An 18,513-nucleotide genomic window follows, 5' to 3' on the forward strand; every position below is an offset into this window, starting at 1 on the left:
ACCAGATTCATATTCAGAATGTTACTAGCTATTTATAAAGCCCAAATAATGCAAAGGATAATACATTTTTATTTAGTGCATACAGCTCACTTTTGAAGAAAATGGTTTTCATCAATCATAAATTATCTGAGGGGTAAAAGGGAAAAAAGGGGGTGGGGGAGGAATAAATAATACGTTAGGTTAACCCAAACACCTCACTAAACTCCAAGTCCCAGCTGGATGGGAGGAAGAGGGAAAGTGTGAGATGACGATAAATATCACCAACCTTATGAAAGTGGTGAATTACCAAAAACACCCCATTACAGAGGTGGCAGCCTCAAGGCAGATTAAAGGACATAGTTCACAGAAGGCACAAGGTGGATATTTATCAATACAATACTGATGGTGAACAGGGATTCAAAAATGCTAATTCCAGTTCAAGAAAGATAACCTGTGAAAGGCCCAGCTTAGCAAGATTTAGGAAATGCAATCAGCTACAGGTCACTGGAAGCTGGAAGAGTCCTGCATGTCTGGCCTGCACCTTGTGTTCCTCTCCTTGAGCCTGTCCTGGCTGAGATGGGATATTTGGCCCCAGCGTAGACTGATTTGCTCTCCTGAGGCCACCTTTCACCACTGGGCTGTACTAATACACATTAATCCTTAACCTGAGAAGGAAGGTTTTGTAGACTACAGAGAGAACCAAATGCACGGAACAAGGCTGAAAGCCCCACCCTGTGCTCTTCTCAATGCCAGATGCTACCCTGCCCTCCAGGACTTGCACATTAACAGAATAGGCTTGAATATACTTCAAGTAAGAAATTCTGCTTTTAACCAAAGCCAGAGATAATAATCATCAGTTTACAGAAACACAGTTTCATTAAAAAGTACCTGCAGGACTCTACTGCATCTCCCCTACAGCAAAGAATAAAAACATTGCAAGATCATTTCCCATAGATGACTGAAAGAAATTTCAAGATACTGAAATGCCTACTAATGGAAAATAACATGTAAAGTCTTGAGCTGGTTGGGTTTTTCTAGCCCTGTTATTTCTAGTAAGTGGAAATAAAACAGCACTTTTACATCTATGCATATAAAGGTTAAATAGAGAGACATTACATGAGGCAGTCTTTACAAAAATCTTTAGAAAACTAAACGTCATTTGCTTCTGATGATGAATAAGTGACAGTGTCTGTAAGTAGGATGTTGCAAGTGAAATGAAATAATATGTAAACAGCATAAAAGTGACTAATTTAGGATGAAGTATTTTATACCCATATAATCATACTTAAAATCAAGCATGCTTGTAAATCAAAAGAATAACCATGAAAAGAATCGCTGACAGTCTAAGACTTTTGTATTTCACTGTGGACAGATTGCAGTTGTAAGCTGTGATTGCCAATAAATTATATTATTTGCAGCAGAACAATAGAAAAGCATTGCCTATGCTACCATTCCAACACATTTCCTGAATAAATATTAGCTTTTCCTAATCCAAAGCTGGGAAGATGTCAAAAAAGCCCCCTGACAAAGATGCTTTCTCATGAAAAGTTGTAAGGTGGTAAAGGGCAACTTGAGCAGCATCATTAAATACAGGTGTCATCTACACAAATTTATTGCAGTAAAATTTCATAAATCTCTGCATTTTAATTTGGAGACAAAACTTCCTAAAACTTCAAACCAATCACCATAGCTACAACCACTGCAACTTCAAGAACAGCAATAATAATTTTAGAGACATAGCTTTAGACTAGACCCTGTGTCTATATACTCACAACACGGTTAAGGGGAGGTGCAAACTCACCAATAAAAGCGCTATCCGATTCCAACAGTGAATTTTTCTGGAATTCACTAGATTTGGTCCTGAACTACAAAAGTGAAACAGAAAAAAAATGGAAAGTCAGAGGCTTCAATCCATTTCTGGGGCCAAATGATAATCAATGTAAATTAATTGCCAAACTTCTGCAAAGCAAAGAGCAGCTCTACACTGTTAATATTCTATTATCCCTAACTTTATGCTTCTAAAAACCCAATACATTTTTACAGAACTCATATTTTCTTTAAGCATTAGGGTTTGGGGTTTTTTTACTTTTCTATATAAATCCCATTTCCTGAAATTGCCTACACATGGAAACTGTTGTAATTTGTGTAACAAAGACTTTTTCATCAAGAAATTGATCTTTGTCACTCTGCATGAGGTTCAGAACAGTCAGTACTCAAAGTGAGCTTTGCAGTTAAGGTTTGTATGAAGTATTGATCAAATAAAGAATGATTCCTTATGTTTAACTTATTCCACCACATACAATCTTTGACATTAAAGCATTAAAATAACAAATTTCTACATCATAATATCAAGCACTAAGACCAATACTCATAGTTCACTGGATAGTTGCAACCCTTTGTTACAGAAATCTTACTGAGGAATAATTCATGTTGAAAGCCACTCTAAAATCAAAGCAGTAGAAACTATCAGAGGAAACAGAACAAGAGAAAACAAATCTTTTACTGCAAAGCATTGCTCTGAATGATAACTTCAGTCACTAAATTACAACTATAAAGTGCATGAATGTGATTGTTTTTTAAAATAAAGACTGTTTTATTTCTGCATTTAGTTACAATATTATCCTCAAGGTTAATGTCTTTGCTGTTGCACAGTCTCCTGTTTTTCACTGTTTCACACTGCCATGAGATAAAATTGAACTGTTATTCAGTATTTTGGGTTAGTGCAGGATTCTAATTTGATAGCATTTTATTTTGCCCTTTTCACCAAGGCAGAAAAATGATTGTTCCATTGGAGAACAGATCCAATTCTTAACTGCCAACTGCCTCACTTAAACCACCCGAATTCAGAGCAACTGCTTCTGGCTTGGCTTTTTCTACTAATTCTCACTCCCCAGGAGCAATCTTTCATATGAATATAAAATAAGTACCATTGAATATATAAGGAAGAGTGTTAAAGAATGAAACTATGTCTATACACAAAGATAAGCAACTTGTATACCAAGTTTAAAGAAGCTGTAGTTTGTGTGGACCAGAAAAATAAGTAAATTAGTTTGCTGTCTTGTTAAGTGTAATTTCTTTCTCCAAATCAGTGAAAGACACAATATTTCTCACACTTGAAAAAGTAATATAATAAAAAACTTTTATTCTTACCGGACGCATGGTTTCTGGGTAGCTGTCCAAATCAGAATCATCTTGATCATCAAAAGCAATACAGACAAGAGACAAAACAACAAGGTTGACATAAAAATAGTTAATAACAAAAAGTATTTTCTCAGCTTATTATTGCAAAAATTAAGACCAGTATGCATTACATCTTTAAATATACATAAATTACGCTGAAGGAATTCGTTTTTAAAACATTTGAACACAACAATTATTCCAGTTTCTTAATGTAAATTTAAGTGAAATCAGAGAAATCAAACAAAAATCCATAGTGTATTATTTCTAATCTATTTTTTGGCCCCTGGCAGGGAATAACAACCACAGCAGGGACTGCAGAAAACCCCAAGAGTAAATGTACATTTAACATGCTGAGCTCACTACATTTCCAGCTTTCAAAGAGAAGTTGAACCAGACAGAGATTGTTTCACAGAGGAAAGTGATAAGAATATATATGCATTTATCTACGGATAAAAAACTCAGTTCTGGAGAGCACGGAGAACCATCCTGAAAGGCAATCAGTGACCCAATGCATGGTGGAAATGCAAAGAAGCAAAACTGAAGTCACTTTTCTTATTTAGTTTAAGTTTTCAAATAAATTATTTAATTAGATTGTTTTTTGAGGCAGACATGCAAGAAGCAACACCTTACTCAGTGTGTAGCTGACCTTCTGCCCAGCATCAGAGCACATGGGCTGTCAGTCCTCCTGGCCCAACTCCCAGCCCATTCCTGACACTCTGCTCCAGCACTGCAGCACATCAACATCAAACCTGCTCTTGGGGCTTTGCATCTCATCCCCCAGAATAAGAATCATCCAGAAGTCTGCAAAAGGCTGCCTCATTTATAGGAACACAGCTAGCATTTAAAAACTTGCGATATTTAAAATACTGGTTTGTCAGTTTATATTTTCATTAACAGTCAACTTATTCCTCTTTCACATAAAAAAAAAAAACCCAAACATATCAGAGGGGAAACTGTATAAAAAGCTTGTAAGGCAAAGAACACTTACACATAGTGAGGGAAAAAAGGTATGCCTTTTCCACATAACACATTATTTCACCCACAGTATAAAAGTACATACTGCTTTAATTCATCTTTCTTTCTGCCTTAAATCAGACAGTAAAACCACTCATGTATTTTCAGCCAGAGGAAGATGATGAACTTGTCTCTGAGGAAAATAAACTGGAAACGCAGAGATGGCAACTAATTCTCTTGCCAAGTACTCAGTGACAGACTGTAAAGTTAAATGATGTTGTAAAGCAGCAGGAGAGAAAAGAGAAAAAGCTGTTTAAGGATCCTCTAGAAGCATCAGTAGAAAATACTTATAAAAATCAGATGCCTGTCTATCAGCTAATCTAAGCTAACCTGAAGAGGCCTTTCCTTGGATGTCATCATGGAAACCTACCTACCTTAGCAGAAGTCTAAATGACTGCATGTGTTTGAAATTAATGGAAAAAGCAAATCTGCTTTCTAGATGGTGGAGGTTTCTCTGCAGAAAACATTAAATGAAAGCTTTCTCAGACTGGCCTATTAAAAATATTCTAATGGTGGAAAACCAGAACCAAGCCTCAGAGAGATCTCAGCTGAAGCTAGTGAATTATTTTTCAGTATTTCAGTCAATGTCATGAAGAGGAAGACTGAAGTCAAGCCTATACATTCCATTTAGACACTAAAGGATACAACCATATAATTAACACAAAATGTGACACAGATGTGCTTATTTGCAACTGTGATGTTCTATAATCCTTAAGCAATATGACACACATTGCTTGAACACCAGCTCATCTGTCCAAGATAGAAGAGGAATCATATTTAATACTCAACAGGGTACTGAACAAAACATAACTGTCATCCTTCACATCTTGGTATTAATTCTGCTAATCTTACAGGTCTGGCAACAGCTAACAGGAGCAAGCCTCAAAGCACCAGTGACCAGAAAAGGCATTCAGTTTTTCCAAAGCAGTATGCAAAAATGTAAATATTTTCCTTCCATGTGTGCTTGGTTTTATTTAATGCCCAACTTTTAGCTAAGGCTAATAAAGTCTTAGGAACAATTCCATGGGTGACTGTGGCAAGGTGGGAGGCTGTGGGAAGATGCCAGGGGACAGATACCCTGTGCTGGGCACAGCTGTTGCCACAATGGAGCTGCTGCATGACACAGCAGGACCCATCAGTCATGTTCATGATGCCTCTGCAAACAAATTTGAGAAAAAGCACATCAAAGTGTGGCAGTAGGACTGAGGACAAACCTGTGAGAAGCAGCCCTGGAGGCACCAAAGTCAGAGAAGAAGGAGGAGGAGGTGCTCAGGTGCCAGAGCAGAGATTCCCCTGCAGCCCCTGAAGGTGCAGATTGAAGGGTACAAGAAGACAGAAGCAGCGGAGAGAAACTGCTGTGTAATAACCACAATTCCCCCCTGCCCGAGCCTGACATCACTCATCACATCACAGAAGTAACTTGGTACCTGGGGTAGTACCGAGGAAGGAGAGCAGGGACACTGAGAATGAAGGAGTGAAACTGGGCACAGGAAAGGGGCAGGAAAGGTGCAGGCTTCATGCTTTTTATTTTCTGCTACTCAAAGTCACTAATCAAATATTTAGGCTTATAGTAATTAGGTTAACTTTCCCCACGTCAGGTCTGTTTTGCCCACAACAGCAACTGGTAACCCATCTCCCCATCTGCACCTTGGCCAACAAGCTTTATTATTCCTGTTTCCCCAAAGGGCAGGAGTGAGGAGGCATAAGCAGGACAGTAGCCAGGTGGGAGTCTGGCTATTAGCATAGGCTAAGCCACCACAGAAATAAAGTGACTTTCTCTTCAAAAATTGAGTTAGGCCAGTCTGAATTAAAGAGGCAAACACTTTTCCAAGAAATCTGTATCTTGCACTCAAAACTGAGTTCATTTGTATAGGCTAAAGCAATTCTCATTATAATTTTAAATATGCTCTAAAACAACTGGAAATACTGCTCTTTCATGACTCTTTATAGAAGATACCTGAATGAACCTTACATTTGGAATTAATTCTACCATGCAAAAAAAGGGATAGTATATCTACTTTTCACTGCTTCTGCAATATGCAGCCAAAATATTTTCCATGTTAGGCTGTTAATGTTTACTATCTTAGGATCAAGTCTATTTAGTGATACAAGCAACATTTTCCTTCCAGAGCTTCCAAGTAGTTATGATCTCTCACATGCTTCTAAAGCAAAGGTGTGGATACAGGTTTCTGAAACTTTAAAATAAATCAACCCAAGATAATGGAAATAAAAGAAATTTCATCCATTAAAAGGAGACCAAGGTGAAGATACTCTGGCTGTATTTCAATCAATTCACAATTCAAAGGCATCCTACTTCCTCCATGAGAACTCAAGAATTACTCCATGGAACTTATCTGTAACACTTTTTTCACAGTTCCTAGCAAAAGAGGTTTCTCCAAGAAACAGTAACAAAACTACTTTTCCCTTACAATTTTTGAAGTATGAGGTACTAGTTAAATTCAGGAAGCCAAAGAGAAACTGTCACAAGTAATTAAATAATCCCCAAATTAAGTACAAAACAACAAAAGCTCCCCCAAACAATCTTTTTATGCTTACATTACAATAGACTTTCAGTGTTCTGGTGTTTTACTGCTTCATACTGCAATGCTGACAGTGCACTTGAAAGAAGTAAAACTAGTGCTAGTGGGTTTTAATTCTTACCAAATACAGAACACATCATTTCAAGGATTTTTGTTTATCTCAAAGCATTCACTCCTTACCTTCTGTTTCTCTCCTCATTCTCATTCTGTCAAGTTTCCTCTGCTGCTCCCTCAACAGTGCCTGCTGTTGAATTTCTAGAGTCTGGTCATCTCTTGGAGGATCAGGATACATTTGCCTCAAGCCCATACGAGTTTCAGGATCTAGAGCAAAGACATGAAATTAACAATTTTTCCCTAAATTAACATTTCTGAAAAGCATTTTTAAAGAAATACCTAAGTAATAAAAAAAACACTAAAAATAATACTGTCAATAGCCAAGAGGACGAACAACTTGGCAATGATTTTACAATTTTACTACATTAAAAATATATGTTTTCTGATAAAGAATAAACAGAGTTACACAGAAACATAATTTGTTGGTTGGTAAAAAGGTCCAACTCAGTCTATTTTCAGCAATACCATGACATCAAATGCACAAGAAGCAGAGACTGGAAGACAGGTCACTCAGCTCCGAGTGATGATGCAGTGTTATGAGGCCAAGAATTCCATGGGATTGCTGGAACAGCCCCACAGAGATATACACACACACAAACAAAATACTGCCCATGAAGTGCCTTGCATGGGCAGTAGCTCATGAAGAGCCTGATTTTTATTTTTGTCTTTAAATCCTGCATGGAATGGAAGATGGAGGACGGATGTTTCCCAGCCCTTCTTCATCAGTAACAAGATGATCTACCTGCCTTTGTATTTAAGTTCATTAAATTCCCAGATATTCTGTATATTGACAGGATCTTGTGCCTCCTTTAAGGAAGGTCGCCGAACTGGAGCCTGCAGACGAAGCCTGGCCATCTCAAATATGTCCCTTGGATTCTTCTCTCTCCTCCTGCTTGAAAGGTTTGTAAAACAAGCAAAAAGTAATTTAACACCATAATATTAATGAGTTGGATGGAAATATATTGATGATGTTCAGAGCTTTAATCTTTAAATAAAACTATCAAAACAGGAAAATAAATCTGAAAGTAATGACACTGCGTATTGTGTTATAAAGAGATAACCTACTTAAAAAAACAACCCCTCATACTTCACAGAGTGGAACTAAGGCTGGTAATTAGATGTGTCTTTTCCAGCTAACTGGTATGATTAACTAATAAATTTTGGAAGCAAACCAAATTTATTTAATAAAGAGAATATGATTTTTCAGTCAGAAAGGAAGTACTTCCACAACAGTACAGTATTCATAAGCATATTCTGCAGCAGCAGTACTGCAGTTTACAGCCACAAATTATGCCCTAGGAAAAAAGTAATGAGATAAAATTCTGCCTTAGACATCTGTTTTAGACCACTCTTCAAGTCAGAGCATTGAAACTTCCTATCTCACCAGTACAGCCATTCTTACAATAAATTTTAGCAAGAGTCTTGGAGAAAACCCAAACACATTAGAAAAAAATTGAAAAAAAAATTCTATATAAGTTCTACCTTTGTATTTTCATTCCACTCATGTATATTGGCCAACTAATACTAGCTAATAATACACTGTGAAAAATCTAGCTTTTAAAACAGAAGATTAAATTCTTACCGTGTAATTGGTACATTATCATGACTGGCCACATTTAGCAACTGTTCCTGCAGTCTCCTCTCTTCACTACGAAGCTGCTTCCTCATCTCTGATAATTCATTTATCACGTTCTTCCTTTCCTCTGGAATTTAGCACAAATAATTTAAAAATAAGGAGTGTCAGAGCAACTTTGCCTCTTACTTATAAGTAAAAAATAATGTGAAAAACAGATATAATGAAATGCCAATTAAAACAAAGATAGTACAAACACAAGAATTGCAACATTCCATACACTAGAAATTAGATCAGAGTTTACATTTTGAGACAGCACAAGGACCAGAACTCCTGAACATCAGAAAACATACAAATGTCACTGAAATTGTTTCACTGTATTTAAAAAAGGAAATGCTATGGAATACAAGTGGGTGTTGCCAGTAAATAGCCTTAATTTGAAATATGCAAACCTACACAATCCTCAGATAACAGGAGCTGCAGTGGTATCTGCAAGCACTCGACATCTTTTTTCCCCTGACTCAAAAGTGGGATATCTGTCTGTCTAGTGCAGATTCTCTTAAGTGGTCAAGAGTTCCAACTCCAGTTCTTAGTACATGCTTATGTTGACTTTTCAGACCTACTTTGAGTCTTATACTGTTTTTTGTGGTCAGGACAGCATTCCCCCACAAGTTGAACTTGTTTCAGAAATTCCTCGTTTTCCAAATAACATATTTATAATTTGATATTTTACTGACTTTTAGACTTCAGTGTTCAGAACTTAGCAGGCAAGCAAGTCTTAGTAGTTTAAGTCCTCAGACATGAGACTCAATTTATGTGTCTTTAGTTCTCTCGTGACAGAAAGTCTGAGTCAATCAATTTCCAATGACTGCATTAAGAACCACTTTGCTCCATTTAGTGGAAAATCCACAGCTCCCTGGAATGGCCACAGGTACTTTCTGCTGCAGGCTAGCATTTGTAGGACATCAGTTACTGCTACATTTCACATGTTGTTTCTTATATACTTGCAAAAAAAGTATCAGCAAAAAAATTATTGCTTTCCACCCATATATTGCCAGGATAAGTAATATAAAAAAGCAAAGGAGATCCTTCCAGCACATTTGAATTTTAGAACCACCGGCGAAAGGTTACAGGAATGAGGTGAGGATTAGGCAGACTAACAAACGTAGTTAGAATTTAAGAGTTAGAACTGCAATGCTTTACACTCTGTTGGTCTAATCTGTTACTCAGCCAATCCAAAACTTTCCCTTTTTGCCATATTCTGGTCACAGTGCTACCACTGTTCCAAGAGATCCAGCACTTCCCATGCAGACTATTCCATTATAAAAATTTTTACAAAAACATATTTCCTTATGACACCTAATAAAGGCATTTTTATTTTGTCTTAAAACTTCAGACATACCATACAAATGCACTGATAGTACTAAGAGAGAGAAAACACCTAGACAGAAACACAAATTTTAAAGGACTATTATTTTGCAGGCAAGAAAAGGAACAGTAACAGAGAACAGTTTTGTTGCAATGAAAACAAATACCCACCTAATGAACGCAGCTGATTCCTTCTAGCAGGGACAGGTGGAGAAGGAGCTCTTGGCTGTGCAGGATCCTAGTGATCATCATCAATATGAAATGTAATTTGTAAAAGGAAGACAGTACATTTTATTTCCTTATTTTACATCTAATTTACATTAACAATTGGAAGTCAGAACAGTAACCTTACAGGTTGTGAAAGCCTAAGGTTTTTTAAATCTGATCTTTAAATACACAATCCAAATTACTATGACAATACCTATAATGCACTATTCAGAGTTCTAAACAAATCTATTCCAAGTACTGCTAAAGAAATAAACTGACCTACCTCCAGAGCATCCTTCACATTCAGGAAATTTAGGGAAAGCAATAGTTTAAAGTATGATATAAAATATTCTCTGAAACTGCACTATAAAGTATTTAGCCCAGTTCAGTCAAAGAGTTGGTAAGAAACAAAAAAACACTTTTTCAATAAAAAGGCAGAAGTGTAGCCTGAGATTCAAATATCGTAAAAAATCATTTCATCTACTCTCTTCTATGATAATTTTATTTTAAAAGCCAAAAAAGCCCCAGAGAAGATTATCAAGTTAAAGCAATGAGAGGTCTCAGAACCACTACTGTAACTCATTTGTGATGCAGAGCAGAAAGCAAAAGCATATTAGGAGTAATAATCTTCTTGTACTTTCAAAAACATAAAGATCACACAAGAATGTCAGTAGCTACAAATCAACATTAAACTTCATGCCTGAGCTAAGTTCTTCAGTGAGTGAAAAAGATGACCAGCTAGATTATATGTAAACTTTCTTATCCTAAATCTTGAGATCATCAGACCCCTGGTAAGGATCTGGACAGTGTATGTCCTCTCTAACAAGAGGTACTCATTCCTATAAAAAATGCACATGCAGAAAAAAAATTAAGATAACACACTGCCAAAAATAATACTTCAATACTTGAAATAAAATTTAACCTTAAATTTCAGAGCTCCAAGACTGATAAATGTAAAGACTGTCTCGTTATCCATGGCACTCCAGTAACAACTGGAAAACTTTAAAACCTTGGCATGATTTCATACGCTGCACTGTCTTAAATAAACCAGTAGAAGTTTGCTGTAACAATCATACTTGTGCATAGTGGGACAGACGGCTCTCAGCAGAGGAAATCCTCTCTTCTTTCCTTACTGATTTGTTCTGAAGAGCGGGAATGATGGGCGAAGATTGTCGTGATAACTGCAGGGTGGAAACCAAGACTGAAACTACATTCCTATAGCACCTCAATAAAGTGTTATTTTGGACAGGGAAAGTTTTGTTCATGTTTTTCCTTTGACAGAAAAAACGATCCTAAGCGCATAAAACAACTGCAAAAATTATTTCCCGTGATTTTTGTTTTCTACCTATAGCAATTTTAATACCTTTTTTCTATGTTGTAGGGTGATTTTTTTCTCAATTTATATTTCAGTTACGTATCTTTTTTACTCTAGACACTTCCTTTATATCTGTTGATTTTAGAGAAATTACAGAAATTTAGTATCAATTTTATGAGAAACAATTTTATAATTTACTTAGATTCTGTCCATCAGAATTCTACGTGACGGATTTACATAATCTGGGTGAAAGGAAAATAATCAAATTGCAAAAAACACCGTTGCTCAAGATGAACAGTCCTACCAGTCCTCTAATAAACACTTTTATTTGTATTTACACCTCAGCAAATGCAGGTCAGTATTTCACAGCAGATATAAAAATCCACTATTGAGTACAGATTATTAATCGTGCTTTTACTATTTTTAATGCAAATTTGATCAACAAGATAAGTTTTTACTGCAGTATGTCTGATTTTTATATCAGTTGTTCTCTATTTGTGCTTGAAGTATACTGCAGTTTGATAAACTGAGAGGGGACCAACACTGAAGGCAGAGGTCTAAGAAATCATGTGATTTCCTTAAAATCCAGTTATTTTTATAAGTTATCTTAGAAAGTCACTTAAACATACCATCTTCTTTTCCTCTTCCATCTTTTCTTTCTCAAAATATTGTCTAAGTTGTTCCTCTTGCTTTTCTTTTTCTTTTCGCTGTTTTTCTGCCTCTTTTTTCCTTTCTTCCTCTAAGTGAATTACTGCTTTATTTTTCAACCTTCGCTGTAACATAATTAATACATAAAAAAGACTCAATTACTTAAGTTTTGTTTTCTTTTTCTTTGAGAAGTTAAAATTACACATCAAAGTGATTAGTATGAAATAAAAAAGTATATTTCATTAGTCTGACTTCAAATATCCAAATTAAAATATATCTCATGCAAATATCAAACATTAGCAGCCCTGGCCTTGCTAACATCATTAAAGAGAATTCTTAATAACATCTATAAACACCAGTTTTTGACCCCAGATCTGCCATCAGCTAATGCTAAACTGTAGGAGTCATTTCCAAAAATTCAGATTCAACTAAAACATACTGCAGACATGCACCACACTATCACAAGACCCCAGAGAAATTATCATTTGGTCTCAGTTTTAGTCATGTGATTGTGAATAGCAATGATACCAGTTAACTCCCTACTCTCTGCTAGACCAGCTCTAGTATCCAGAAAACAAGGCTCATCCAACTGATTTGCTCATACTAGGGAAGGAGAATTTAGAATATAAAATAAACATGCCATCTTAGAAATTTTCAATTATCTTCCATAATTCCATAAGGCACTGAAAGACTCCTCCTTCTCTGATGGGCTTGTGTGGGCTCTTCCTACAATTATTTATTATATTCTAAATAATTCAAATTTATTAAAAAATGCAAACCCAAGAAATAAAAATTTGGTGTATGAATTAAATCCATGGGTATTGATTTATGTTTGAATTTACCTCCACGAAAAGCATTCACTAGATTTGTTTGGCATTGATCCAAAACAAGCAGTATTGTCTCAGAGATATCTTCTCTCCAATTCAAAGAAGTCTTTATGAAATATTACTGCATAGTTACATTTTTAAAACAATTCCATGAGAGCTAGGTTTTTTCTTGAAAAAATAAATGGTGCTTCAAGTTTGTAGTATAACATAAGGAGTGAGAAGAATGTGCTAGTTAACGCTGACCATATTCCACCTCTCCTCTGCCTAATGCAGACCCATTTAAAAGCACAGACCAACTCACAGGACACTTCTCAGCTTACCTTCTGGACAAGTATCACAAAAGGTTAGTTTAGGATGGAAAGAAGTCAAAGTATCAAAATACTACACCTCCTCATCTTTCCTCCTTCTCTCCTCTAGTTCCTCTTCATATGCTTTTTGAATTCTCATCCTCTGCTCTGCGAGTCGTTTTTCTTCTTTTTCTTCTTCCATTCTAAGTTTTTCTCGCTCTGCTTCTTCCCTACGTCTCTTTTCTTCAATCTTAAAAATAAAACAAAGAAGTAGTAGTCAACTGTCAATAGCCAGAAACAATCTGATTAACAACATTTACCACCATGATTTTTGCAGTACCTAATTGCAAAATCAAAAGCTAAATGGTGCAACTGAAAGAATCCTGGAGCCTGTCCTATATTTCATCTTCAGAATTCCCTTAAAATGAGATTCTATTTTACTATTTCTTTTTGGCCATTGGAACCAACCACCCTACAAGAAAACTACTTATAAACACTACTAATAACACCAGAGTATTTCCTAACATTTGCTCTAGTCCAGATGTGCTGGATCAACACTTCTATTCACTGATTAAATAATGGAGGATGGGAAACCAAAAAGATATGGTAATTATCTTTTCCCATTCCACAATTGCAGTATTATTAGACGAAGTGCTGACTCTCACTAAAGCAAAAGATCTGCCCATTCTTTAGTTTATTTGGCAGCCCTATGCATGGGACAAAAACCTTGATCTTTTCTTTTCAAGAGATCTACATCAAACCAGTGCCTGACTTTAGCAGTCTCTTAAATTATTTATTATTTCCTTGGAAATGGTATTTAATTACACTGATATTTAATTTGTGCAGCATAAGATTAAATGTGAAGTATTATGGACAGAAGACATAAGCTGACTGAAGAACAATCAAGTTTTATATACCCATCAATAAATAACTGCACTATAACCGATCACCATTTAATTTTGATGAATGTGCTTTTATATCACATAGACCTCCAAAGGCAAACGTCTTGGTTTCTGTAGTCATTTATGTGTGCAAACCTGTACTGTATGCATAATTTCAGAACTCAATACCATATTTGGAAAGCTGTACTTAAAAAAAAAAAAAAAGCACCTAGATTGTGCTTCTCTAAGTGATGCTATTATGTAAGCCAAAATCCAAGGAACTCTATACTATGTAGCTTTTAGTACACCTCTTGTGTACGGAATTGACTGTGATAGCACAGTTAAGGTCTTTGGTGGGCAGTCATGATTTACTCTGAGTGCAAACACTCTTTTTACAGTTTATTTCACCAGATGATATCTGGCATGAGCATTCACCTGTAGACGCAGGAAGTTCTTGTAGGATTCCTGTCGTTTAAGCTGCTCTGGAGATGGAGGTTCACCAAACACATTACCTCGAGCAAAAGGAGAGGCCTGTGCAAATGTAATACCTAAGGGAGGGGAAAGGTTACAGATAAAAAACAAACACAATTTAAGACAGCAAGCCAGAGTGAGGAAGGAGGAATCCAAGACACTGGTTTCAAAGGGAAGCTCATGACAGCCGTAACTCAAGGCTATAGCTGGGCCTGAAATTTCTTACGTTTTCTGCCTGGAATAATTGCCAGGCTTTAACTGTTTATACCATCCAAGCAAGTGGTGTTTCTACAAAATAACACCTATTAAAGTCACCTATTCTATTGTTCAATCTGCAGCTCAGTATGTACGAACATTACCTACAAATTAATTAGAATAGCAAATACTTAACACCTCATAACTTTACTGCTTGAGTTTCCTCTGACTTAGAACAAATAGTTCTGTTCCTTAGGTTTATTCACTCTTTAAAAACAGAGAATCCTATCAGAACAAATATTTACACAAAATAACAAAGGATGCTACAAAAAGCAAAGCCCCAGAGTGGCTAATAAAATTCTAAGCAGTCAGAAATCTGACTTCTGCCAGTATAAAGTGTTTTCTGTACTATAAAGTTTGAAGTGTCAGGTTTCCTTTAGCCCTGAGTTACGACCACGACATAACCATACAGTCCCCAAAGCTCTAGACAGGAGGATTAATTCAGATTCCACACAGAGTACGTTCTGCAGCACAGAGTCCCTACAAGAAGCAGAGGAGACAGAAAGAAAGTAAAGGAAAAGTAGAGGAAGTTGTGTTAACTTTCCAGCTCATGCAGCATGCTCTTCTTTTGTATTGTGTCTGCTCTGAAGGATAGTGCCTCAGAGACGTGCAAGGGCAGTATCTCCACTGAGCTGAGATGAACATTACATTTCCCCTCCCTATGGTAAGGTAACATCCAAGTCAGATGAAAGCATAAATAATACATTAAAGTATTCCCATAGGAATGCACGTGTTTACTGCTACAGCCTAGCCTTAGGAGCATGTGCTTGCATACCAAGGAGTACACTTTGAGATTATTTTTCCTTACATGGAAGCAGTGCTTGAATGCTTCCAAAATATAACAAAATGTACATGTGGCTCTTCCATGATGGAGCTACTTCCATATAAAAAGGCAGAATAAATTTTACATACCATTTAGAAGGCATGGGTACAAGACAGACAAGTTACTATAGAAAGTATCAAAGAAAATGCTTGCTGTGTACCAGCTACTGTCCTGTGAGTTTCCTCTTAAAGGAGGACACTGTACCAAAAAAAACCCCACAAATTCAAGTAACAAACCCACCAAAACATACACAAAGCCACTGCTGCATGACTGATCCAATTCAAGGTGCAAGACTATAAAGCTCCCAACACTGATGTGCACCACCTCCTGATCCCAAAATAAGTGATCTAACCAGGGGGCTCTTGGCTGTTTCATATTATTACTTTATCAGCCTTCCTGTTTCACTTCTTACCAAATGGTTAAATATATAATCTGCTGGGGATAAAGAGAGGTGGGACAAAAGGAACAAAACTTAGTGGTAAGGATGCAAAATTGCAATTGTGCAACATAGATTCACGCCCCAAATACCATGTAATTCTTTATTAAGAAGTGCAACAATTAAAACAAGATAAGGAAAACTAGCATCTAAGTTGAGTTGAGAAGATCATCACTGATCCTGGCCCTTGCCCATCCTAAACTAGGGACAGGTCTGGAGTAACACAGTACCCTCATTTAGATGTCTCACAAAACATAAGAAGATAAAGATACATCAGTTTTAAAATATGAAAATAAATCAAAATCCCTAGACCTTGGAGGCACAGGGCTCCATAAGTATCCAAATTACCTACAACTTTTTAGAACTTGTTAACCTAGTTAATATACCAATTTCACCTTAACCTCTAACATCATACACCTGAAGACCTCCTTTTATTCCACATTCCCACCTACTACACAGTTGTGTTTTACTGTGCCATTTAAAAATAAGAGAAACATGTACAAAGATTTGATTAGAAAACACCAAATCTGGAAAACTAATACACTGATCCTGACTCTTCAGGGCAAAACCTTATCAATACTAACAAGACAGAAAAGATTTTAACAGCACACAGTGACAGCAATGAAGAAATTTGGGAAAGAAGCATGATACTGACTTTACAGGTAGAGAGCACTAACACTGTCATAGGACTACCAGAAAGAGATAAAGAACTATGGAATTTTGATCACTAAGACTTATGGATAGTTAGAGGAGTAATACAGTATTCTTAAAAACCTGCTATTTTATTTGTAGATGCTTCTGAGTTCTCAGGTCTCGAGGAGGACAAACTTAGGTCAACAATAGCCCTTTTATCTTCATATAGTCTTGCCTCTGGATTATGACATGCCTCTTCATTTCGCTTGTGCATGATATTCAAGTCCGCTAAAGGAAAGGGGAAATAACTGTTTATAGTATTTTAATCTCATAAAGGCATGTTTACTGTAGAGTCTCCAAAATACAGGGAGTTTTAATCAGATTCCACATTTCCTGAGCATATCAGCCATGGGAATGAAAAATTCAGGCAAATACAAGAACACAGAGGATAAGGATGAGATACTAATAATTAGATACTATGAACTAACAGATTAAAAGATTTATTTTGTCGGTTTTTTTTTGTCAGGAATGATTCTTCAGAACAAACCTCCTTTCTCCCCTGCCTCAAAATGCTATTAAATGGAAAGATAAAGAACAAAAAGACAAAATTGACTGACAAGTCTATGTTTAGCAGATATTTAGAAACCACCCTTTCTTCTATCTCTTTAAAGCTGTAAAATAATTTTGAGTTTAGTATTGATATTTTAGGTGCTGAATTTAATTACTGTTGAGAGAAGTAAGTGCAATTGAAGCACTGAAGCATATTTTTGTATTCATGTCTTCAGTAATAATCCAGGTGCAGATTTCAATATGTAAGCAAAGAAACATTATCCAACATTTTCATCAAAATTTAAGCGGTGCCTGATCAAATGTGTTAATTTTAGCTCATTTTGAAGTGTTACCATACTTACTCTTACAAGGCTCATTTCAAAAGAAAAATACACAGCAGTTCTCAGATTACCTTTTGAAATAATGTTTCTAATAATTATGAATTACTGTAGTCATTTAAGCACACAGATTTCAAGAACTTTAATTTGTATGACTTTCTGTAAAGCAACCTTTGCATATATCAGAGCCTCAAAAGCTCTGATATATGCAGACATTTTTAAGAGGATAAAAAGACAAGCCACACCACATAAAAAAGACATGTCAGAAAGCATGTTCTGTTTCATGACACTTGACTCATAGCTTATCCATCATGCTGCCAAGCTACGGTGGGAAAAGTATTTTACATATTTAATTCAGGAGAACAGGGTAGGAAGCTTTATCTTGGTGTCTCATTTACAGACAGAGATTAACTTCTCAGCAGTTACATGCAAAGCTCAGGCCAGTAAGAGACCTCTGCATTTCCAGTCACACTACTGTTAAAGCCTAGAGGAAGAAGCCAAACATGTAAATGCAGTGTCTGAAGTCAGGCAGTACGAACACCTGTATCTGCCAGGAGGATAAACACAAGCTTGGATCCTTAATATAAGCTTGTAATTTGGCCACAAAATCTTTAAAAAGCATTTAAACTTTACCCACTACTCTTAAAATACACTATTAATTTTGACATGTTACTCAGGTGTCATACAACTAAAATCAATTACTTTTGTATATAAACTGTTATCCAGTAAATATTTAATGATTTACTGGAAGGGTAGATGAACAACCTGGTTCATAGCTATATTCCAGCTCACTACTCCCATCTTGTATGCAACAGCACTTGGAAAAAAAGTAAGCCTTAAAAAATACAACTGCTGAGTACTCTTTATATAGCCATTTACCAGCAGTGCTACTTTGGGAAACATAAATATTCCATTTAGATTTGTATATTTATATAAACACATTTCCATTTCTCATATCAGAATTAGAGATTTCTATGCCTAGAAATTGTTTTCAAAAAGAAAAAAAAATTAAAAACCTGTTCCTAGGACATGTTTAAATAAAAGTCTTCATAACAGACTTTAGCACATTTGTACT

General features: G+C 36.1%; 1 protein-coding gene across 1 annotated transcript in view; it reads right to left on the minus strand.

Moving 5' to 3' along the window:
* Window positions 1–18,513, minus strand: part of CSPP1 (centrosome and spindle pole associated protein 1) — a 60,640-nt gene that overhangs the window by 6,901 nt on the left and 35,226 nt on the right. The window contains 11 exon segments of the mRNA XM_088059963.1: window positions 1,781–1,844; window positions 3,130–3,170; window positions 6,894–7,034; window positions 7,574–7,719; window positions 8,410–8,530; window positions 9,940–10,006; window positions 11,052–11,156; window positions 11,920–12,063; window positions 13,153–13,302; window positions 14,369–14,481; window positions 16,693–16,839. Coding sequence (XP_087916089.1) covers window positions 1,781–1,844; window positions 3,130–3,170; window positions 6,894–7,034; window positions 7,574–7,719; window positions 8,410–8,530; window positions 9,940–10,006; window positions 11,052–11,156; window positions 11,920–12,063; window positions 13,153–13,302; window positions 14,369–14,481; window positions 16,693–16,839 — 1,239 coding nt within the window.

Source organism: Pseudopodoces humilis, chromosome 1, assembly GCF_049639895.1.
Source record: "Pseudopodoces humilis isolate 2021_Gansu_Grassland_sample_001 chromosome 1, ASM4963989v1, whole genome shotgun sequence".
Classification (NCBI taxonomy): domain Eukaryota; kingdom Metazoa; phylum Chordata; class Aves; order Passeriformes; family Paridae; genus Pseudopodoces; species Pseudopodoces humilis.